The sequence below is a fragment of the Cupressus sempervirens genome, chromosome 3 (assembly GCF_028749045.1).
Source record: "Cupressus sempervirens isolate cs-2001-9-10 chromosome 3, ASM2874904v1, whole genome shotgun sequence".
Classification (NCBI taxonomy): Eukaryota; Viridiplantae; Streptophyta; class Pinopsida; order Cupressales; family Cupressaceae; genus Cupressus; species Cupressus sempervirens.
In genome coordinates, this window is record NC_143120.1 from 523,452,863 (window position 1) to 523,477,167 (window position 24,305).

Consider the following 24,305-nt stretch of genomic DNA (forward strand, 5'->3'; position numbering starts at 1 on the left):
TAGAAATAAGTCAAGCAGGTAAAGTAACAAATGCATGAATAATCTTCCACTAATTTTTCCTCTTTTCCTCCAGGCGCTCCTGATTATGCATGCTTTCCAGCACTTCTGAAACAGCTAGTGGGACCTTTGACTGTTCAACTCTCTGATCGTCGTTCTAGTGTTGTAAAGCAGGTTGTGTGTCATATTTTTTATATTTCTGCCTTATTTGTGAAAAGTTGTTTGGACATCTTTGAATCAATTTTATCTCCATTTGTGTTTATACACTGACATCGCTTATTGCTCCTAATTTTTATTTGTACATTAGGTAGAATACATGCCTTAGCCATCTTGTTACTTGTTAATCATGTAGGATTTAGCATAGCTGTAACAATGAGAAGTGAGTAACAAGATGTGATAGCAATATAATTCCTTAGTTTGTAATTTATCTAAGGTCCTTTGAAGTCGGTAGTTCTGCTTCTTTTATCATTCTTGGCGTTTATACGGTCAATTGATTTAGGAGCAAAAAATATATTTATGGGAAGACCAACACAGGTATTGGACCCATGGAGTACACTTCGCAAAGAAGTTGCCAAAAGATTTTAAAACAGTTCGTTAATTACCATTTAGAGAATGACAAACTGAAGTGATGACAAGACACAGGAAAGAGGGCATTATCACAACTCTGAAAAGCTTTTTACACAATTAAGAATCTTTGTTAGGAGCAGAAAGTAGAATACAAATCATCCAATGTAAATAAGAGCTAAATGAAGATATAAGGGAGAAATAAAACGAAAATTGGACAATGAGGTTGCAATTAAATTACTAAAAGAAGCAAGATTGTTACTTCAGAATGGGGGTCTTTTGGGCCTTTTCTTGAGCATGAAATGGAGAAGAGAAAAAATAAATGTTACTTACAAGATAACCTCCTTAGAGCTGATTTTATTAAGTATTATAGGGGTTCAGAAAGTTCTGTGAAGATAGTCCTAGAAGTAGAAGGAGGCTTGAATGGATTACATGGAACATCCTAACCATAGTTGACTACTCCAGGTGAGTATCCAAGGTCTAGAGTTGAAAATGTTATTGCCATTTTTCATCTACAAGCTGATCTGCTGCATAATTTCCTGCAAGTATAAAGTTATAATTACATTCTAATGCTATTTTGTTAATCTTTTCAAATGTCCGGTCATCAATAAGATTTTTTGTGAATGCAGCCACGAGGATGTGGACATTTTCAATATTTGTGTCAATTAGGCTGTCTCTACCTTCATACTAAGAAATTGAGAGGATGTCATGTGGGCAATGAGAAAAGTTTCTGGGATAAGGCCTCTGCCAACTTGTTATAAAGTATAAACAACGCCCAGGTTTTTGCAACACTGGCACCCAGTAGTTCCTATCTACTGTCTTCCTACCCTCCTGCTGCTAGCTCCACTACTATATATGATTATATCCTTGTATAAGCCTTATTTTTGTTTAAGCTTTACTGAACAGGCTACCTAGGGATTTTCAGTTGTTACCAGAAATTCCTCTTGAAGTTCCCCGACCCTGTAGTAGGGGTTATCTTGTTTTTATCGTCATTGTCAGTTGCTATACATTCCAATACATATAATTTTTGCTAGTTTAAAATTTGTTAAAAATGTGGAAGTATGGGAAACACGTCATCTGAGGTTAGTGACAAAGGTCCGTGTAGATTGCAAATAGGCTTCAGGCCATAATGAAGGTGTCATCTTTCAGAACTTTGGCTTTTGGTTAGACGATTTTGTTGGCTGATGGCAGACTGGTTCCACTGAGTTAGACAATTTGTCCATTATAAGCCAATTTGAGATTGAATAGATTTTATTCCATGCTAAAAATTTCCGTTTACCGTTTCTGTATGGATTTCTCTATACATAGACTACATGAGCCTGTGTAGAATCTATAGCTGGGTTTCAGAGTTTATTCATCAATGGTTACTCATCTGAATTTTATCCAAATCATATTTTAATTCTTGAGGAAGCAATATGGCATTTTTAATAGGATCTGATATCGTATGGCTGAATTTCGATGTAGGTTTAATTAAGAGGAGTTTAAGTATAGCATGTGAACATTTGAATCTTTGAAAATCAGTGAACTTACTGGTTGTGCTTTATGACAGTTTTGTATCAAAAAATTAAAATGGGTGGCCAGAAAGAGTTACCTTCAATTTCTTTTTATTCCATCTTTGTCATGCCCAGTTGCTTAATTTGCATTCGGCTAGTGCCTGGCTGGGTGATTGGTATTATGATTTAGCTAGTTGAGACATTTTCTAATTTTGAGTTTAACTTTGTTGGATGCCATTATGCTTGGTATTTTAGTTAAACATTACTATATTTTGTGTTGGGACAAGACTGACTATATAAAGGTTAAGAGAACATAAAAATATCTAATTAGAAGGTGAAGAGAATTGGTGATTTCTTTCTTTTATATTTTAACTCTACTCTCTTTGAGCAATTGTATTTAAAAATGTTCTAATGCTCTAGTTGTCTGTCATTATTCGTTTTATAACACAGTAATTGGATGCTTGCAAACTATTTGAGAAACAAATGGAAGCTATGAAGTTAGTTTGTATACCTTGAAACTATGTTCCACAATGTTTTGGGGATGGAGATGGGGGGATGGGGGAAAACGTTTCCAGGACGTTTCCTAGAGGGCCAAATATAGTGGACAGCAGAAGACATACATATATAATTTTTTAAAAATATGTTAATATATTATATGTTTTATATAACTTTTAATGACAACATTTATGGTGAAATCAGAAAATGTCTTGTCTGAGACACAAAATAAGCCTGCAACTCCAACACTTTGATGCATGCATGAAACGTAGATTTGACTTAGTGACAGCTTAGAGCCATTAGTTAATTTTAAAGCCCAGTTGAATTTGTTTCTACTTTGCTGTCTTAGAAAAACATTGACTTCTATTGGTTTTTAAAATGTTCCTCCACATTTAGGGGGCTGGGATGGGGGCATGGAAGGGGAAGAGTTTCCTGGATGTTTCCTGGAAGACCAAAAATAGGGAATGCATCACCATGGAACATAGCCTTGAAACCATATCTATGTAATGACCTGTTGATGTTAGTTTTGTACCACTACATAACATATAGCAATCGAATACTTGATATAGAATATCAAATCTTCAATTCCTCTCTTGAAAAGTTAATACTCATTCGAACATAAGCAAAACTCCAATGTTCCTTACAATTGTGGATACTAACTCAGTATATCAATGTGATTTGCTGGTAATTACGTAGGCAGGCTTACGTTATTCATTCGAAGATAACTTGGTAGTACTTCCTTGCTTGACTTGTTTTTTTCTCCTTGATCACTTTCACTTTCAACTACTCCTACCACTAAATGCTTATTGCTCTACTACTACTACTCCTATGGATGGAGAAACTAGGAAATGGACGGGGATCTAACCAAATGAAAGCTTGCCAATGGCGCTACCTCCATTAGTGCGATGATTCTAAGGGATACTCTTAGGATTTTTACACTGAAACCTATCTTCCAACCCAACTTGAAGTACAAGCGGAAAGATGATATGCAGGTAGAACTTAGGAGCGATTGGACTAGATTACCACACAAGGCTTCCTAAGAAGCCGCTAGGATGCTAGTGGCCTAGTATATAGGTCCCTCTCAAACATTCACTAACATCACCATACAATTAGCCATCTACTTCTACTCTAACAACATGAAATGAAATCCTACTTTAATTTGAGAGATGAGAAGAACCATGCAATACACCAAAATGATAATGTATATCCACCATGCAAGCCACAACAATGAATAGAGAACAATTTTGATAGTATTTTGGCAACAATTCTCCAACATAACTCTATTACAAATGAGAGCAAAATGGCCTTATATAGAGGCTCCAAATTAGAGTGAATAGATGAGATTAAGAGGCAAAATCAATGGCCAAGATTATATCTTACAAACCCTAATTAGGGTTACCATTATTCAACCAATTACATGAGGGCACCAACTTTGTGGGCCAATGAGAAGATTACAATAATTTGTCAACCAATGAGAACATAGGACACTTGGCATGTTTTGATTGCATGCACATGAAAGTGCTACATCATCAACCTTATCTTACAAAGATATTCAATCCTTGAGATAAGGCGAAGCCTTGGATGCTTGAGCTTGTCCTTAGAAACTTTCTCATCACCACTTGAACTTGCTTGTACTTGATGTCCTGACCTTGAAAGGATGAGGTCTTCATGCACTTGGGGTAATCTTGCCTTGGCCTCGATGGCTTCCTTGGATGTGAACTTAGCAACTTGAGAGCCTTGCTCTTGGCCACTACCTTGAAATTGAACTTAACCTCCCCCATTATCCTTGCCTTCCTTAACCTTCCTAGTCTTCCAACCTTCCCATTCGAATCCAACCAAGCTAGCTTGCACGAATAGCCAAGCCTTGCTTAGCCTCAAATATTTTCAAATCTCTTCTCCTAATCCGCTCTTTCTTGAAATTGCGGGGCTTCTTGAATCTCAAGCTTCAATCAAATTCGCCTTTCACCCAATTTCATTCTTCACCAAAGCTCGCACTTCAACCTTTGTTGGCTTGCAATCAAATAGAAGGGCTAGGACCCCATGTGGAATTGCTTCTTGTTTTGCATTGCCCTAAGTTGTAATTCTAGATTTTCACATATAATTCTAGCCCAATCAAATTTGCCCTTTCCATTTACAATTTCATCAATAAAGTAATACATCCAATTCTCGAATTGCATACCTTGTGAGACACCCATGACTCAGTTGAGCAGCACAATGAGGTCGCCATACTTTGATTTGAAGTCTGTTCGGGTGAACCTTGACGCCTTGGTGACTCCCTTCTTGCCTTCATGTACCCAATTCTGTTTTAGGAGAGTGAAGTAGGCATCTTGATTATCCTGGTGGAACTTGGCACCCTGATCCTTTCTTTGTCTTTCAACTGTATCATGTATATAGTGCCACTGTTGGTGTCACAGACTTGCTTCAATTTCAAGAAGGAGGCGGTCTTTGATATCATATCTTGTCTGTTTTTGTATATGTTCCTCTTGGGTTCTTGCTTGCACTAACATCTATCATTTATACACTTATTTCAGCCCTTTCGTTCTAAGTGATATGGACTACCCTTATCAATCTCCAACCTTCTTTCTATTGATGTATTCTAACTTATTTTTGCCTCACCAAGTCCTATCACTACACTTATCAATCTCCAATCTTCAACTTAGGGGTGGGACTACCACTTTTTTCTTCCTCGTCGTTACCTTAGGATGGACTACACTTATATCTCCCAACTTCATTCGTAGGGTGGTCTAGCTTATTTCTGCCTCTCCAAGTGACCTATCATGAAAACTACACTTATATCTCCCAACTCCAACCTATCAATGGGATGATGAAGTGGTGGATGAAAAGTACAAGCAAGAGAAAAGGAACGAAACCAAGAAAGAACAAGAGAGAGACAACCTTGCCCTTAGAGCGGCCTCCAAACACGGAATGAAGTTCATCCTTCTACCAACAAAAAACACCTTTGGAAATTTGTCCGGCATGTGAAAATTTAGTCCTCCAAGCAAGAATGTGAAGTCATGGCAAGTGAAATAAGACCTTGGAATTCTGTCCACCTTATGCAAATACTGAAAATGCTTATTAAAACTCCTTGTCTAGGGCACCAAAATGTGTGAAAATCTGCCTTTATGTTGTCCAAATCAGAGTTGATCAAATTTTGGAAATTGTCATTGAAATACTTGATCTAGGGCACAAAACAATGTCCTCAGATCTGCCTTCAATATCCTTCAAAAAAGGTGCCAATAGTAGATGTCAATAAAAATTGGTAGAGTTTGGTTATGACCCAGCTAGGGCATGAAGTGCTGCAATAAAAATTGTCAAATCAGGCCCTCAAATTTGTCATAAATGATATAAATCAGACCTCCAAAACACTATCCAAATTCTGTCCAAAATGCCCTAGAAGTTGCTGCCAATAAAACTCTAACATGCACATGCAAATTGCCCAAAATGAAGGTGCTCAAATGTGATGGATTTTGCTGCCTTATGAAGACTGGAATTGACGCCAAAGGATCAGATTTGAAAATGAATCAAAGGCTCTGCCCAAAACAGTCCACAATGGAGGCGCCAAAAACCTAGATGCTTGCACATGCCTCAAAACCCTAGCTCGCTCTCTATGAACAGATCTGATATAAAATTGCAGCCCCTTTGCAAGAAAAAAAATTCAGGCCTCGACAAAGTTCGCCCAAGCAAGAAAAATCTGAATTTGCCGCAAAATCGCCTAGGGCAGAAATTCACCTAAGATGGAAGAAGAAGAAAAAAGCCTCCAAACAATTAAAATCTGCTCCAAGACGAAAATCGCCTAGGTTGGAAATTGCCTCTCCACAAATTTCGCCCAACACGAGGAGGAAGATGCAATGGGAAATGAAAGAGGGGGGAGCCTCTCTTATACCAACATTTCACTAATCCTCCAAGTTGGCCGACTTGCCCTGGGAGAGACAAAAATAAAATTAGGCCACCATTCATGGTCCAAATTTAAATGCATCATTAAAATTACGTCTTCCATAGTGAAATTAACATATTTAATTGCCGGTTAGGACCAAAATTGCAAAATAAAATTAAGAAAGCCTTGGAGATGTTAAAATTTCCATTTAATAACGTTTTAGTAATTAAAATATCATTTAAAATCGGATTTAGCAAGCTAAAATCGATTTTTCAATTTTAATTTACCAATCTCTTTAAATATTTTAAAAATCTTCAAGGCAATTTTACCTAATTTAATGCAAAAATTTGCAATTAAGTCCATTTCGATTTTGCAATGCAAAATTTTTAAAAAAATAAAAATAAAAATAAAATTAAAGATAAATCATTTTTCTAGCATTCCAAAATCGACCTTTCCAATTTACTTTCACTATTACAAAATTTTCTTTTCACCAAAAAATTGAAGATTTTCTGAAACAATTAAATCTAAAAAAAGCCATTATGAAAATGTTCAAGTCTATACAATTATATCCAATTTTCGAAATAAATCGTCTAAGTCCCAAAGACTTGTAACTTTACCCCGCCAAATATTGCTCTAACCATCGAAAAAAATGTCCTCTTTGAAATTTGTTCGGCCTAAGGATAAAATTGCCAGTTCCGGAAAATCGAGCTAAGATCAGGTGAAAAATAAATTTAACCTCCTCCCTCTTGACCTGAAGGCGTCCAAGGCGTAAAGTTTTCTAAAATCGGAATTTTTTGGACAACTTCAAAAATTATTGCCAAGGCGATAAAAAAAGGGGTCCCCAAAATTTTTGGGGCGATGGTGTGAAAACCTCACAACATGACCCATCTCAGTATGAAGATCATATTTTGCGATGTCATATTGTGGTTCTAAATATTTGGAATTGATTTTCACTTTATGATATGAAATGGGTCACTATAAGATGAGATAAGATAAATGTATTAAGGTCCAACAAGAGACCATGAAAAGGGTCTGAGGGACTGAAAGTGTACAATCAAGGAGGCTACAAGAACAAGATCAGTAAATGGTGCCCGGAAAGAGCAAAGCAAAGGAAAGCGATATTGCGAAAGAGAATAAGGCATGAGGCAACAAATTTTAGCTGATATCTATATTTGTTTGTTATCCATTGTTCCTATCTGATTGAGTGATGATAACTATAAATCGGCTAAGTTGCTGGTTCAGGTCAATTTCAGATTCAGGTTTGAGGTTTTGGTTAGGTGGTTTGCTGATTTACCCTTCTTGGGTTTGGTAGCTGTGGGTTGACACAACTGAAAATAATGAACTAAATCAAGTGTTATAAATAATCATCTTCATGTAATTTGAGATAGAAAGTTTTATGGGATTGCTTTACCATCAACTACAGAGTTCATCTTTTAATGTAGCACTTGATGGGGTATAGTTTTTCTTCGAATATGGGACCAAAGCACTGCAGGAGAACAAATATTATTGCACAAACTTAATTAAACAAAATTATTTGGCCACATACATTAAACTCGATGAAAGTGTTCGCCTTTGGTGTTTGAATCATCATAGAACTTTTTATTAATCCATCGCCATGAATCCTTATAGCCCCTTAAGATACATGCCCCCTTTAGGAAGGAAGAAACATTAGACATTAGCTAGTCACTAAAGTCTCTTATCCATTGAGTGTTATGTGTTCATCATTCCTAGCAGAACGTTAGTTTAAGAGATTTAATATAGATCATTGTATATGGTACAATGATGATAACAAGAAGAAAATTTCCAGTGTAGCAGTTTAATGTCTATAAAAATGTTCATGGCCAATTAAGCTTTGATCATATACAGTCAATGGTAGATGACCATTACAATTTGAATTCTCAAGCTTTTGAGCTGAAGTATCACCATAAAGTTATACATAAAAAATAACCCGATAGAATAGCCATACAAAGATTCATTGATCACAGAATGTTTTTATCTTAGGTACACCAGTAATTTAACATTGACGCTGTCAACGATAGCCAGGGCATACGATTGACAAACTTGTTCTTGCTGTCAAGACTAAAGGCACATCTACTAGAATTCAACAAGCCGGTGTAAACACTTGAAACATCTCCAATTTTCACTTGTACAGAGATCAACTCAACGGTGCATCTGATTTGATTGATTCAAGATGCAAGATGGACATACATGCATGAATTCTGGCATTCTCCACTAGAGACTGCACCAAAACCTGCATCTAAGAACACTAGATGTTGACAAGTTATTAAAACTCTTTTTTAGAAGAAAAACATAATCCATCACAAACATTTGATTCACAAGACTTAGATTTCTACTCAACAACATTTACGCCAAGCTGGGGGGAACTTTTGACAGAATTTTCCTTTTGCAAATAACAATTTCAAGTTGAAAAATGACACGAACATGTGACACATGTTGAGTCCAACATCTGCAACAAACCCCACATCCTGACAGTCATCATTCTTCATACTTTGTAAGATAGGTAAGATAAGAAATTTTATTAATGTCCAACAAATGACCACAAAAGGGGGTCAAAGGGACTGCCAAATCAAACACAATGGTCCAGCTCATAGCAAGGATACCAAATGGTACCCAAAGAGAACAATGCACCTTCTCATGGTTTTTTAATAGATGCAATCACAATTTTCCATAGCTTTTTGTTTAAAATTATAAGTAGCTGTTCCCTAGTTTCCATATGTGAATATTGTGCCCTTAAAATTAAGCAATGGTGATTGATTTTTCCATTTCAATAACCTTATAACTGCAAAAAGTCTAAACAGCTTCAAAAGTTGAGATCTTAAAAACTGTTTCTATATTAAATAAGGTTTGCATCAACTCTTTACAATACTTATACCTCCCTAATTCCTTATATAAAAAAGGTAAAATTTTCAAATATTTTTAAGACCCTTTCATACCTTTTAATGCAGCTGTGTATAAAATTCGCACCACTATTTTGTTGCTTTATATCCTGAATCAAAATATTAATTAAGTATTAGTAATATTCATTAGATATGCTGATTGGAGTCCTCTGCCATTTGGAAAAGATTTTAAATGTCTAGCATTGAATTAATACTGCCAACAAATTTTGAATCCCTCAATATCCACTTGTTACAATCGAGCATGGATTTTAGCTATCAAAGGATGAGTTCCACACTCAACAAAAGATTTGGATGCTCAGAACAACAGCGAAATGACTATGGAATCATTATGACAATTAAAATATCCAACAGGCACATGGATGGTAGTTGCTTCAATACTATATTGAATTGGTGAGCAAAGAAATCTTATTAACTTCAACCCATGACTGCAACAGAAAATAATTGATTAAAATGGTCAATATGGCTTTATAAAGCCTTTGTTTCCTGTCACATACTTCTCAAACTTATATAGGAAAAAAGTAACTTCCCAGCAACCAACTTAACAATAGTTTTATTTAATTATTAACTATTAATTATCATTTATTATTTATTCTAAATGATTATCTATCTATATAAAATATGTAATAATTCAATTGGTTTCATTTCAATCAATAATAATCACAGGTTTAAGTAGTGGGCAGTATGGTCTCCTGGTATGAACTTTTAACTTTGTTTGATTATTTAAATTTTATATTTTTATTCAGTTCATGTACTATGGGAAATTACCATGGTACAATATAATTTTTTTTAAGCTATTTGTTTATTTATTTAAAATTATTATAATTCTTCATTATAATTAATAATTGTGTATAAGGTCATATAAATATTATTTAGCTGTTTGTTTATTTGTATAAAATTTATTTATAATTTATAATTTTTCAAATAATATTGTATAAGGTCATAAGATTTAAAGATATTTATATTTTGCTATTAAATTATTAGGTTGTAAATATGTATATATTTGTAATTTGTATATGTTTTTTGCGTCGAGGAACTCAAGATGAACCCAACCCCAATTTTTGGGGTCCAAATCTGCTGACTGAACTGCTGAACCTGAACCTGAAATATAACTTATTTTGGTAACTTAGTCTTTAATGCATGAACTTGGCAAAGGCTAAATATTCTGGGTGAATTTAGTGGTTAATATTTAGAAAGCTGACGGACTTAATGAATTAACCATATCGTTGATTAATCTTGCAGTCAGCCCCATCCAATTTTCCATGTCAATCTTGCAATTTATTTTATTTCCAACCTAGAATGTGTCATATGTCTGTTATTATTGAAAGCATATTTATGAGAATTAATATCTGCTTCATATTCTTAAGCATATTGGCTTATCATTTCCTTACTGATGTATCCTTTAGAGAGAGACACATCATTAGAAAATAAAAACACCCCGCATCTTGTTCTGTAGGAGTCAATCAATCTGTTAACTTAATGAATGAACTGCATTAAAATTTAAATGTACAACAAAAAATGGGACACTTCTAAAGTTTGAATTTCCATGGCTGAAACCATTTGAAAGTAACCCTGCTTCCTGCTGGTTATTTGCAAACAGCTTTTGTAACTTAACAATGTTTTGTAGATTGAATTTATGAAGGAACAGTTTGATGTTTGGTGACTAAATTAGGTTCTTGTAGGATTTATGCTAGCACACATTTCTTGATTTTATATCTGCTGAAAGTATTCTTTTAGCATGAATATCGTCTATGATTCTATGAATATATGCTGGATGGAATACGCCTTGCATTAAACACTTAAATAAATACAATGGAAATGAATAATTACCAACTCTGATACATTTTTATTTAAATGAATGCAAAAGATGGTTGGAAGGTAGGATTGTGGTTAAACTAGCAAATCATGGATTTATCAGTTTATTTTTTGATCTATTTTTAATAGCTTTAGTTGCATGTTGTATTACATCTATGTTCATATACTTCCATTTTGGTGAATACAAAGTTACCTGAACCCTGAAATTGATGCTGCCGCACATTCTTTACATATTTAAATACTAATCAAAATTCTGAATTCATTTAGGCATGCCATTTGTTGAGCTTTTTGTCAAAAGAGCTTCTGGGAGATTTTGAAGCTTGTGCTGAATTGTTTATACCTGTAAGTGCAATCCTTTGTCTTCTGCATCTTACATTTTATTTTTATGGCACTTATGTTTTTAAATTAGATTTACATTTAACTTTGATGTAATGGCTTGATGGCTATAGCTTTTATAATCTACCCTCTTTTTTTTTTGTGCCAGGCTCTTTTTAAACTTGTTGTCATAACAGTCCTTGTTATTGCTGAATCTGCTGATAATTGCATAAAGACGGTAGGGTTGCTCTTATATGAACATATATTGTGAATATTTTTTCTTATTGAATTTCATGTGTTATTTGTGATCTATTTCTTGAAGTTTCATCAATTTTGGTCATTCAGATGCTGCGTAACTGCAAAGTTTCTCGAATTCTTCCTCGTATAGCTGATACTGCCAAGAATGATCGTAATGCTGTTCTTCGTGCCAGGTAGAAGCACTATTGAGGAGATGTACATGAAAAATCGTTGCATCTAATGCTTTGGTGTTTTATATGTATTCTTTCTGGTTCTACAGGTGTTGTGAGTATGCATTGCTGGTCCTAGAATATTGGGCTGATGCTCCTGAAATACAACGTGCAGCTGATCTTTACGAAGACCTCATAAAGTGCTGTGTAGGGGATGCTATAAGTGAGGTGTGGGTTCTGATGATAGTCATCATCTTAGTTTCCTTCTTAAATGTTGTGTAACCTATCAACTAATCTTGGATGTTCTCCTTTTAAATTATGGTCATGTTTTCCTTTCCATTTCATGACTTTTCTGGGCTCTAAAAGCTATCGTTCCATTGTGAACTTGACCATCATTTCACTTAACTTCTTGTCTCAAACAAAATGAATGTAGCTGCTCTGGAATTCCTATTGCCTAATTGACATTAAAATTCTTTATCCTGTGTTTATTTCAACATATTGGGCTCAAAAAAGTCTTTTAATGTATTTATTTATCTGATTTGAGCTTTACTAATGTTCCCTGATTTTTAGCACATTGTTGTAAATGAGAAATTGTTCCTAAGATGTGTTCTTTCTGCGATCCATTGGTAGGAAGTTATGTCTGCTACTGTAGTTTAGTACCATTGAAAATCAATTTAGATTTGCAGGTTCGATCAACAGCAAGGATGTGTTACCGAATGTTTGCAAAGACATGGCCAGAGCGTTCTCGCCGCCTCTTTTTATGTTTTGATCATACAGTCCAGAGGGTAAGCAATGCATGTGATGTGTAAATAGCAATGTTTCTGTCTTCCTGTTATCAGTATATAGGTGAGGCAAATCTAAAATGGTAACTACCTTATATTGTAATAGCATTTCAAATTTCAATTACTTTCAGTCAAATAGTAAAACCCATTTGTTTGATGCACTGCATGTACCTGTTGCCAGCTTATAAATGAGGAGGAAGGTGGTATTCATAAGAGATATGCCTCTCCATCAATTCGTGATAGGGCTGCACAGCCCTTGCGCAATCCAGTATCAACAAACACAAATATACAGCCTTTGGCAACGTCAACAGTCCCAGGATACGGAACCTCTGCCATTGTGGCTATGGACCGTAGTGCAAGTTTATCGTCAGGACCATCATTACCCATGCACGCGAGTTCACTGGCATCACAAAGAAAACATTCGGAACATGCGTCTGAAAGAAGCCTTGAAAGTGTTCTTCAAGCTAGTAAACAGCAAGTCAGTGCCATAGAAAGTATGTTGAGAGGCTTAGATTCTTCTGACAAAGGAAGTGGTTCTACAATTACAAGGCCCGCTTTCAAGGATCCCGTTAATGAAGGTATGTGCAAATGGGAATCATTTTGTGAATTTTGTTATCCCTCTTTTTCCCATTAACTTATACCACAGTTCACTGACAGTGGGAGGAAGCTACCGGAGGATACAATCATCTAGTTTTCCTATCCGCAGTGGAGTTGATCCTCCATCTTCTCGTGATCCACCATTTCCTGCTTCTGCTTCTACAATGGCTCAGATTGCTAACAGAACATCTACCAGCACTAATATGTATAAATCTGGTGCTCGTGGTAGTGCCTTAATTGGTGACTATCTTGATGTGACACCTTCTCAAGTTCCTGCTTCTGTAGACATTGGAAGAACGTCTTATCCGGGTGGTGTGAACAATGATACGTCATCTGCATTGACTACATCCTACACTGCAAAAAGAGTTCCACTGACATACGAGAGGTCGAATCAGCGAAGTTCTTTTGAAGAGAATGATATTAAAGTACCAAGGCGTGTTCTCAGATTGGAACACCAGATGGAAAAACTATATCTAGATACCCCTTATAAGGATATGAGTCACAAGGATTCACAGTATAATTCAATACCGAATTTCCAGAGGCCACTCTTGCGTAAGTATGGAACTGGAAGGTCATCTGCAAGCAATAGATCAAGTATTGAAGATAACCAACTCCCAGTTGGAGAAATGTATAACTACATGGATGGTCTCATGTCTCTCAATGATGCCCTTACAGAGGGACTTAGTGTTAGTGCAGATTGGTCTGCTAGAGTTGCAGCGTTTAACTACATAAAAAAACTATTACAACAAGGGCCAAAAGGTGTCCAGGATGTGGTACAAAATTTTGAGAAGATCATGAAGTTGTTTTTCCAGCATTTGGATGATCCACATCATAAAGTAGCCCAGGCAGCCCTCTCTACACTTACTGAATTGGTTCCATCTTGTCGAAAACCATTTGATAGCTACCTTGAAAGAATTCTACCACATGTTTTTTCACGGCTGGTTGATCCCAAGGAGGCTATTAGGCAACTTTGTTCATCATTGTTGGAAATTGTAGGAAATACTTATAGTATTGAGCTCATTCTTCCAGCCTTGTTGCGATCACTTGATGAGCAGCGGTCACCAAAGGCCAAGGTCGCTGTTATAGAGTTTGCTATATCCTCATTTACAAAACTAGGAATGAATGGGGAAACTTCTAGTGGAAGTGGTTCACTAAAGCTATGGCTTGCAAAGTTGGCTCCACTAGCAAATGATAAGAACACAAAACTCAAGGAGACAGCTGTTACTGGCATTATATCTGTTTATACTCATTTTGATTCAACATCTGTCCTAAATTTTATACTGGGCCTTTCTATTGAGGAGCAAAGCACCTTGCGCCGAGCTCTAAAGCAATATACACCAAGGATTGAGGTTGATCTCATGAATTTTATGCAAAGTAAGAACCAACGTACACGCTCTAAATCTTTATATGACCAATCTGATATTGTTGGGACATCTTCTGAAGAAGGATATCCAGGTACAGGGACAAGGAAAACTCAGTTTTATGGAAGATATTCCTCTGGATCTGTTGACAGCGATGGTGGAAGGAAATGGAGTTCTGTTCAAGAACCAATGCAGTTTAGCAGCAATGTTTCTAGGGAGACTGTGGCAGAAGAACAGCAGAAACATGTTTATCAAAACTATGAGTCTTCAATCAATCTTGAGGAGGTTCATAGTTATGTTAAAACTAAGGATTCTAGAAATAGTATAGAGGTAGCAAAAGAAAAATTAGCGACATGGATTGATGATAGTCTTCCTCCCAACCTTGATGCAAGGCTTGAATATGAGACTTCTATTGGGAACCCATGTCTAGAACCTCATGAATTTACAAAGATTGATACACAGCAAGGAGTCTTAGACACCAAATTCAGTGAACCACATCCCGAGGAAGAGTTGATAAATGAGAATATTGCAGATAGACCTCTGCAGGAATCTGGACCTAGTATACCTACACTTATCCACCAGGTATGTCTTGATGAATCTATTTTTTTAATTACATATAGAAAAAAAAACAGAGTACCTTATGAGGAACCATGCACCTTCACTCAAAGATATAAAGTTTAAACCCCCAGTACATGTAAAATTTCTACCATCAAGCCCTATACAAAAAAGACTTTAGACCCATACACCATAGTATCGTAAAGGATTTTTATATCAGACTTGTAATAACTTGTAAGTATACTAATCTTACACTGGCTCTGGTTCTACCTATGTTTTAGAGACATAGTTTATAATGATATATTGAGGTACACATGATCGGCAATGCAAACATCTTTGTTGTCTGTCCTGATAGGTTGTGATGTTCCAATTTCTACAGATGTGCAATGGTAATGATGAATTATCTGTGAGAAATAAACGAGAAGCTCTTCAAATGTTGGTTGAAGTATCCAGGACAAATGATGCATCCATTTGGTCCAAGGTTTGTCTACTTGCTTAAAGAAGAATATGGTTTCTTGTTTATTTAAGTAGAAGATAAAGTGGAATGCTTGTATTCTATCTGGTCTTCAAAATAGTTTCTCGTTATCTGATATGGAACCAATTGTTGGGCAATTTTTTACAGATGTATATTCTAATAATTTGTTAGAGACTCAAAAGTGTATTTCCTCGTCTTTGAAATTTGTTAACTTGTCTTGAGTCTTGATGGTGAGTTTCTCATTGTTTGGATAAAAAGTGAAATGCAAACAAAAATGCCGTACAGAATCGAATGTAAAAGAAGCCAGAAGATATCCATTGTGGTCATTTTTTGCAAGTTTACCGTGAAATGTTTTGTCTTTTTGGAGTTGGTTAATGTCATTTTTTTAGTTCTTTGTGCCTTCAAATTTGAGTTTGATGAGACATCTGTTTTCTTATGTACTCAAAATCTCTCCAGAATTTTCTAAAATATTAATGCTGGAAAATGACAAATATTCAACTTGGCAGTTTGCTTGCCTAACTACATTTGCTGGTTGCTATCCACAATGTATGCACTACCTGCAGTCTGCTGTCTGGTCCATATCTATAAATGCCACACTTCTGCAGCTCTGATTTTGTGTGATTTAGGCTTTACTTATATAACATTGCTCTCTGCAAACTGGATAGGTCAAATGCCATTTTTGTGAAGGCACTGATTGTAGGTTTAGTGAAGAAAGATATGTCAGCAATGATTTTCTAAGAAACAATACAGCTCTAAATATTTTGTTTTTCCACATCATTGTGCGAGCATACACTTCTGCATCATGATCAACACCTACAGTTAAAGGTAAATTCACTAGAGGACTGAAGTAGTGCACGTGATGTGCTGATTGCAGATAAACGTTTACATATATCTTGCATTAGGTACAACCTGTTTGATCCAGAAACATAGTAACACAGGGATGCGTCCCCCCACTTTTGCCCCATGTCCTAGAGACGGGGATGCATTGGGGACTTGTGGACTCCGTTCCCCCATCCGCAGTGGCGCTAACAGATTCTGCCACCTCCGCTGAGGATGGGGGGGCATCCCGGAGTTGACTATTTTCTGATTCGACTATTTATGTTCAATATTCGATGTTCCAATTTAATGCAATGTTCAATAATTTACTCTTTAACATCTTTATATCATATATCGCTATACATCTTTTCATAAATATCATTTTAAGTACCATATGTATAGTATATAGAACCCCTCCTATCCCCCGCTACCGTCCCTGCATCATCTTCCCATCATCCCCAAATTAAGACCCCTCTGTACCCCTGTTCCTCCAGGGCAGTGTAACTATGGCCAGAAATTTGCCGATGTCAGTGGGTTCATTGTTCATTTCTTTATTACATTATCTTGGAATAGTTAATATCTGGGACATCAATTCTGACTATTGCCACCCCTTGCTGAAAATAACAAGGCCCATTGTACACAACCTCATAATAATTATGAGAGCAAGCAATGTGGAATTCAATACCATTGTAGTTATGTTCCATGGTGTATTTGGGGTGGGCACTGTATGGGATGGAGGGATGGATGTATTTTAGATAACCTAAGGGGTCAAAAACAACAAGAGACACAATGCGTCAAAGTTCCCGCCAATAGTTAGAGAGGGAAAAATGTAGAGAAATATAGAAAGATATGTAATAGATAGAGATAAATATAAAAATAGAGATAGGAAAAGATTTATAAAGACAACAATGGAAATAATGATAGAAGAGATAGAAAGACAAATAAAAAATAAAAAGTATTAGACTTTGAAAAAGCATAAATAATAAATATTCATGTTATAAAATATAAATTTTAAATAAGAAAACTTAATAGAAAAGATATAATTATCACGATAACATATTCTATAATAATTATAAAGTGACATGTAGTTTTCTCCAAAAAGTTCATCTATGAGTTCAAGAACCTTTAAAAAAATGTTACATCAAAAAGTATAAATCATAAAAATTAGATCATTTTTATAAATCTAGAAGTCAGATAAAATGCTATAAATAAAGCTTAACAACATCGATCATCAGCAATTAAAACTGTAGTGCATCATATAAAATACTTTTATTCAGTCCAATCTAACTCTCTAAGGTAATTCCAAGATCCCTTCACTTAATTGAATATTAATATTTACAGAATATGTTATTGCAATAATTGTGTTTTGAGAAAAACTGAAATTAAGTCTTTTAAGTTTTTTTATATTAAAAGAACTTTTGGAAATTGTAAATAAAAGATCTACTTGTCAAAAATATAAAACAGGAATTTAAAGAAAACGCACTTCTTAAAAAAAGGTACAACTTCTAAGTATTATACATAAATAAAACAAACCAAACAAGGCCATCAGAATTTATAAAAATATCAAATATTGAAAATGACACAGAAATCAACATACAGAGAAAGCAACTAAAGCAATGCCTTTTAAATGTAACTAAAGACAATCTTAGATATAAAATACCAACTAAAGAAAATCTTAGAATTAAAATACCAAAATTAAAAATGACAATAAAACTCTTGAAAATAGAAAGAAATTAAAGCTAAAATTAACATCTGAATGTCCATTATAATAAAAATTAGCAAATTAAATTGACTATGAAAAAAATGAAGAACACAAAATTATAGCAAGAAAAATTCTGTCTTCAAAAACCTTGAAGGACACAGACCACGGTATAAAACAGAGTAACAAAAGCAAAAAGCACAAATCATTACCTCAGATGTAATAAAAAACAACTATGTTGGGAATAGAACTGCGGTGACGCCAAACCCTCGCTTGCTGTGCAAAGGAAGGTTTAATTGAAAGTACTGTCATTGTATGACAGTTTTTACTGTATCATAAATCATGGCTGCAAGTGGACAGAAGCTTTCAATATTTTGACTCGCATTGGTTAGGAAGTGGGGTTAAAACAAGAGAATGGAGATGCCATGACAACGGCGATGATGGAGAAAAATATGATAAAAAAGATAGAGAATGATCTAGATGAAAAGATGGATAAGTTATATTAATGCACATTTGGAAACACAGAATGGTCGAGATAAAGACTGATAAGTTGTATATTAATGCACATTTAATTCAAATGACTGACGCTTTTCACTTTCTGGATCCACGCCAATACTATTTGGAGTACAGTTGTATGTTTTAATTTCTTTGTAATTTTAGCCTCTGAAAAATATTTTTCTGCTTGCCTTTTTTCGTCGGAGCCAATCAAAGATTAAATAAATAGTCTTTTTGTATATTTAAAAGTATTTAAGAAGTAATAACTAATATAATAGAGACTATAAACTTGGGAAAATTCTTAGATTTCATTGGGTAAACTATAATAGCATATTAGCATCTTAATGGATTCATAAGTATACCTGCCTGTGACAGGAACTAATAATAGGTTGGAGTGAGGGAAGGGGGGTGGACGTCATCAAATATGTCTAGTAAACTGTTGTATACAACTTCTTGAGGAAGCATATCAGGGGTTGAGCAAGGTGCAGTTTAAATTATAATTTGCAACTCAAACTCAAAGACAGTTTTTAACCCAGCAAAAACTCAAAAACTTAAAAAGGCACATAATTTTTTGAGATAAAACATAACATCTATGCAAAACATAGCCACAAAATGCATCAAATGCTCTTGGCAAAGGTTTGGGGCAATTCCTCCAATGGGCTCAAAGAACAGTGCCCCTTTTAGGGGTCTGGGAGCAGTGCCTTCGACATGTTTCATGTTGCAGTACAGGATGGGGTTGAGGGGCTCAGGACCAGTCACCACAACAAATTGAAGACCTTCAAAACCACAAACTTTCACAGTGCATGCCATTTTCATGTTTTTTAGAAAGACAAAAGCCACACTTCAAAAATCTTGTCCAGCATTTGAACCATGCCCAAACTGCATCTTACAAGCTTTTCAGATAGATTTGCACAATCTCCTCTAGTATCTGGCAATTCTCCATGTCACTACTGGCCGAAAACTCAGCCATGACAATTGGCTAGTTTACCTTTAGAGGACTAGTTTGGAAAAAAAAAACCCATGAAGTGGATGACAAGTTTCCTACACGTAGTTTAAATTTTATGCCTTCAAGCCAATCTTGATTAGTGTGAGCAGCGTGAATATAAAAGGGTGACTAGTCAAAAACTATGTGTACTTCCTTCTACTTTCCTCCTGCTCTTCAAGTTCACAGTCGCAACTTGCAAGTACTAAATCATTGTGGTAATTGTGAGTGGCAGTGTAAATGGGCAAGTAGGTTTGTGGGAGAGCCTAAAAAGTTTACAACACTCCCATTTTCTTCCTTTTTACTATTTTTTTTTTAAACAGCAGCTTTTTATTTGAAATTATAAAGGTGACATGTTCCAATATCACCAGAGGACACCAAACAACTAGGGGTTGTCTGGTCATTTTCTGTTGCCTGCCATCCCCACTTCGGTCGTAAAAATATAGGCCGCTCTGTCATGAAATACAGCCTACCATTTTAGAGGTCACTCAACATTATTTAACTAAACACATAGAGTCCATTTGGTTGCTGGAATTACAGAATGAAGTTTTAAATCCGGAAAATGGTTTTTGGAACATGGCTGGAACTGTTTGGTTCACCTGGAAGATGAGTGAGAAGATGCATTTTCTGTGTTGGGTTCCTGGAATTGGAATTGGAATAAATGTTTTAGTTTTATTTTAACTTTTAATTTTTGAACAAGTTCAATTTTTAGAGTTTTTAAAAAATCATTTTAATGTTTAAAATTGTTCTAGACAAAATCTTAAACAAGTTGAAAACTCCAAAATAGTCATGACATTACTATAAATTTGTCCAACGTATTTATACAAAATCGTTAAAAAGTTACAATATCCAAGATTTGTGACGACAACCAGAAAATGAATAGAGCAGTCATACGAAAGTTTCCTCTCTTTTAAGTACCTTTAGGCATATGGTCCCAACAAAGAAGTCCAATTACAACCAAAAGAATGCATCGTAGAAAGATTATTTCAGCTTTTGCCATTGAAACAATCTCAGCAAAGCAATGCACATTCTAAGTCTGTGGAACAGATGGTTCCCTCTCTCAGGTAATCAGTAAAACTTGCTAGAAATCTACTATATGGCAGGGATTAATATGGAAAAGAAATAGACTTTATGACAGTGACTAGAATTAATTAGGAAGAGAAGCAATCAAATGAATATGCAGATTTGCTTCTAGATTGATTACAGTTTGCTAAAATATAGCTTACGAAATAGATGGTTGGACTCCATTTAATATGACTTAAAATACAGTTAAAATGGTACTACATTCAGAGAGTGGAACAAAAGTATCATTTCCATTGTCTTTTCATTGATTGTGTTATAACATCTAACAATATCACAGATCCATTAAAAAACAGATACAATCAAATTAAGATATAATGAGAAGCATGTGAATTTGTTTCAATTGCAGGTTACTAAGAAATCGATGTGACAGTTACCAATTTACTACAACCTGCAAATTTAATGTTCATTTGTTTTTTTTACAACTCTTGAGATTCATAGTCTTCCTACATCCTTCATGCTATTTCATCTCGAAACTTTCCCCAATCATGTCTATCTCACTAGCTCAACACATATGCCTCAAGTATTGGTACATTTATCCAGTGACAACCATCATCCTCTTCAATTTCTACTTCGGATGGAACATTGTCCTCTATTGTAATGATGTTGTGTAGTATGCAACATGCCAAAACAATATTTGTTTGTGTCATGATTTGATAAGACATCACATGCCTAGGGATAGGAAAACGGTGCCTCAAAATCCCAATGTGTGTTTATTTGGTTATCTCTTGAAAACTCCTTTAGGTGGTAAAGTGTACAATGAAAAGGGGTGAGAAATCCTAGTACATTTGGATATCCAACATTGACTAAATAATAATTTCCTACTTAAAAAAAAGTATTTTGTTTATAATGTTGTAACATTTCTCGTAAGCTTCATTATATAATCATTTACAATGTAATTTGACATACCAGGGGGAAACTACCAATGGAACTGATCTCGAGAAAGCTGAAGCAAGAACATGACTATCCGTGGTAGACCCTTCCCAACTAGCAAGAATGTATTGAAACTTATAATCAAACAAACACATACCCATAATATTTTGTGGCAAGTTGCCTTTACTATTGTGATATTTAGCTAGTATGTTCACATCGATTGTGACTGGTATATGGGAGCCATCAATTGCTCCAATAAAATCCTATAGTGAGCAAATTTATTATCAAATATGTAGTAATAAGATTAAGACTCAAGAAGCAGTCAAATATGTGCCACTAGGAGATTTACCTTAAAGTATGGAACAAAATGGTCCTTCCCAATTATATCTTGAGGAGTGTTTGGAGCAGGGGGTAAAATATATTACAAAGTAATTGGAAGCTATTTGCTTGTTATTAACAGTGATCAAGAGATCAATTTATACAAGAGACTGAACGACGTTTCCTTAAGAAACAATTGTAAATAACAAAAACATTCTTTTCTAGAAATATCTAGAGCACGAAGCTATCAAAAAGTGTAAAAAGACAAATTCTCTCTGCTCAAGGTGCTTTGCACTGTTCGCTGTGGGCTGCGAACCTAATTGCTTAAATAGGGCAGCTAAGCGATTCTGACATTCAACCTTCATGTGCCCAAAGTTGTGGCAATAGTTGCATTGAATGCTTTTCTTCAGGGAGCCTTCTGAGTTTGGAGCAGAGGATGTCTACTGAGAAGATTGCTGATGGTACTGATGGAACCCTATTTTTGGCAAAAATCAGGGCCTCCACTTATGATGTTGGAGACTTAAAGAATTTTTTTTCATGGATGTCAATAACACTAAGAATATCATTTCCATTGGTAATAGTTGATGATGAACTTACAGCCTGATAGAGACTCTATAGAAGAGTTGCATATCTACAAGGTGAAAATTATGACGCTGCTATCAGTAGCATGGCTTGAGAATTCCTGATGAATAAAAGAAACGACTAATGTGACCAATGCATCAATCAATGCAGATGGATAAAAGATAGAAACATATTATTGCATAGCAGCGCTTTCTCAAGGAAGTATACGCTCTTCAATAAATTATAAAAGGATGAACTAGATGTGATCTATGTGTGCTCTAGGTAGATGGACATTACTTCTTGAAGATCGATTAAACACGGGCATCATATTTTCATGAATTTATTGAGAAGTTTGTATAATTTGAGATTGGTGTGAAGGGATTGACATTGTTGTTGTTGAAGATTATTGTCCTAAGGACTGCAGTCAGACATTTCATTGTCTATGGTTTTACCAATCTCGGGAGAACATAGTCGCAATAACTGGAGGTAGAAAGAGATGTTTAATCAGAAAATTGGTGCTTGGATGGTTGACAACAAAGTAGAAGTGGTTCCAATCATTAAAAATCACAAGTCTGTAGTGCTGCAAATACCATGAACACACCCAGAAAACTTTACGGTCATCCACATGCTCCAGATTGGGCTTCTAGTTTGGCACTGATAAGAGGTGATATAGATGGCATATTGTCTACAACAGAGGCCACAAATCATCAAGGATTTGATATATTGAGGGACGTTCAACTTTACCCTAGCTACTTATGTTAATTCAGAATCTTCTCCATGTTGTTCAGGCCCTTTTTAATGCTCAACAACCCACCAGTATCAACAACTTGGACTTCATTATCATCAAGCTATCGACAATACACAGTGAAAGATATTTAAAAAAAAAAGATTATGATGATGCTGGAATTCAATTCACATCTTCACCATGAATCTCCAAACTCGTAAGGGACATTGAAAACTTCATAAGATTGAGATTTAAAATATTAGAGTGAACAAATACAAATAGTGGAGCATTCTGGAAATAAAATGCGCCCGCAAGGGGACAGAGTTGCAATCATGGATGAAAATCAAGGGAATAGCGATGAGTGACCATTGACAGATATAGTCTCCCCAAAAATTGTGAGAATTCCAACTGTTATTCGTGCCTAGATTTGAACACATATGCCAATGTTTTAAAAATCAACGCGTAGAAGATGGTATCATGGTGTTGACCATCGGGAGTTGGATACGATGCTAATAAATCCTTTCTCAGTGCACAAGGAAATTCTTTTGGGATTTCAATCGTTGCCAAAGAAGAGGCTGTCTGAAGTGGAAACTACGATAGCAAATGGATGCTCTGAAACAAGTGGAATGAGTGTGCCGTCGATGTCCATCAAATTTAAACCAAACCTAGAAAATCCTCTGTGTATGTGGAACGATAGTATTAAAGAGACGACAATAATCAAACTCACAAGTCATGCTTAGAAGAGCATATGAAGTTACGTGGTTTTGGAGATATAAAATATAAATTGGGAGTATTAAATTACCTAAACAATATGTTTACCGCTTATTTGTATATTATTAATTCTTTGTTAAATATATTTAGAGGGACATGGCTTTTTGAAGAGTCACTTTAATAGATATAAGCAATGAGAATTCAAGAAACAAAAGATATATTCAACATCTAATATAAGAACAAAAAACATTTATTGTATGGAGGATTAAGGAGCAACATTATGACTTTGTAATATAAATTCAATTATTTTATTTTTATAACAAAATAAAATGTCTTTTGTTTATTTTTAAATAGCGTAGAGATTTGAACTGCAGATGAATCGTCTTTTGTAATTATTTTTT

General features: G+C 35.2%; 1 protein-coding gene across 1 annotated transcript in view; it reads left to right on the plus strand.

Moving 5' to 3' along the window:
- The window catches only part of CLASP (CLIP-associated protein), a 45,905-nt gene that overhangs the window by 14,533 nt on the left and 7,067 nt on the right, over positions 1-24,305 (plus strand). The window contains exons 7-15 of the mRNA XM_089820668.1: positions 74-171; positions 11,421-11,495; positions 11,638-11,706; positions 11,814-11,899; positions 11,986-12,103; positions 12,562-12,660; positions 12,839-13,235; positions 13,315-15,197; positions 15,550-15,651. Coding sequence (XP_089676794.1) covers positions 74-171; positions 11,421-11,495; positions 11,638-11,706; positions 11,814-11,899; positions 11,986-12,103; positions 12,562-12,660; positions 12,839-13,235; positions 13,315-15,197; positions 15,550-15,651 — 2,927 coding nt within the window. The remainder of the gene's footprint in view (positions 1-73; positions 172-11,420; positions 11,496-11,637; positions 11,707-11,813; positions 11,900-11,985; positions 12,104-12,561; positions 12,661-12,838; positions 13,236-13,314; positions 15,198-15,549; positions 15,652-24,305) is intronic.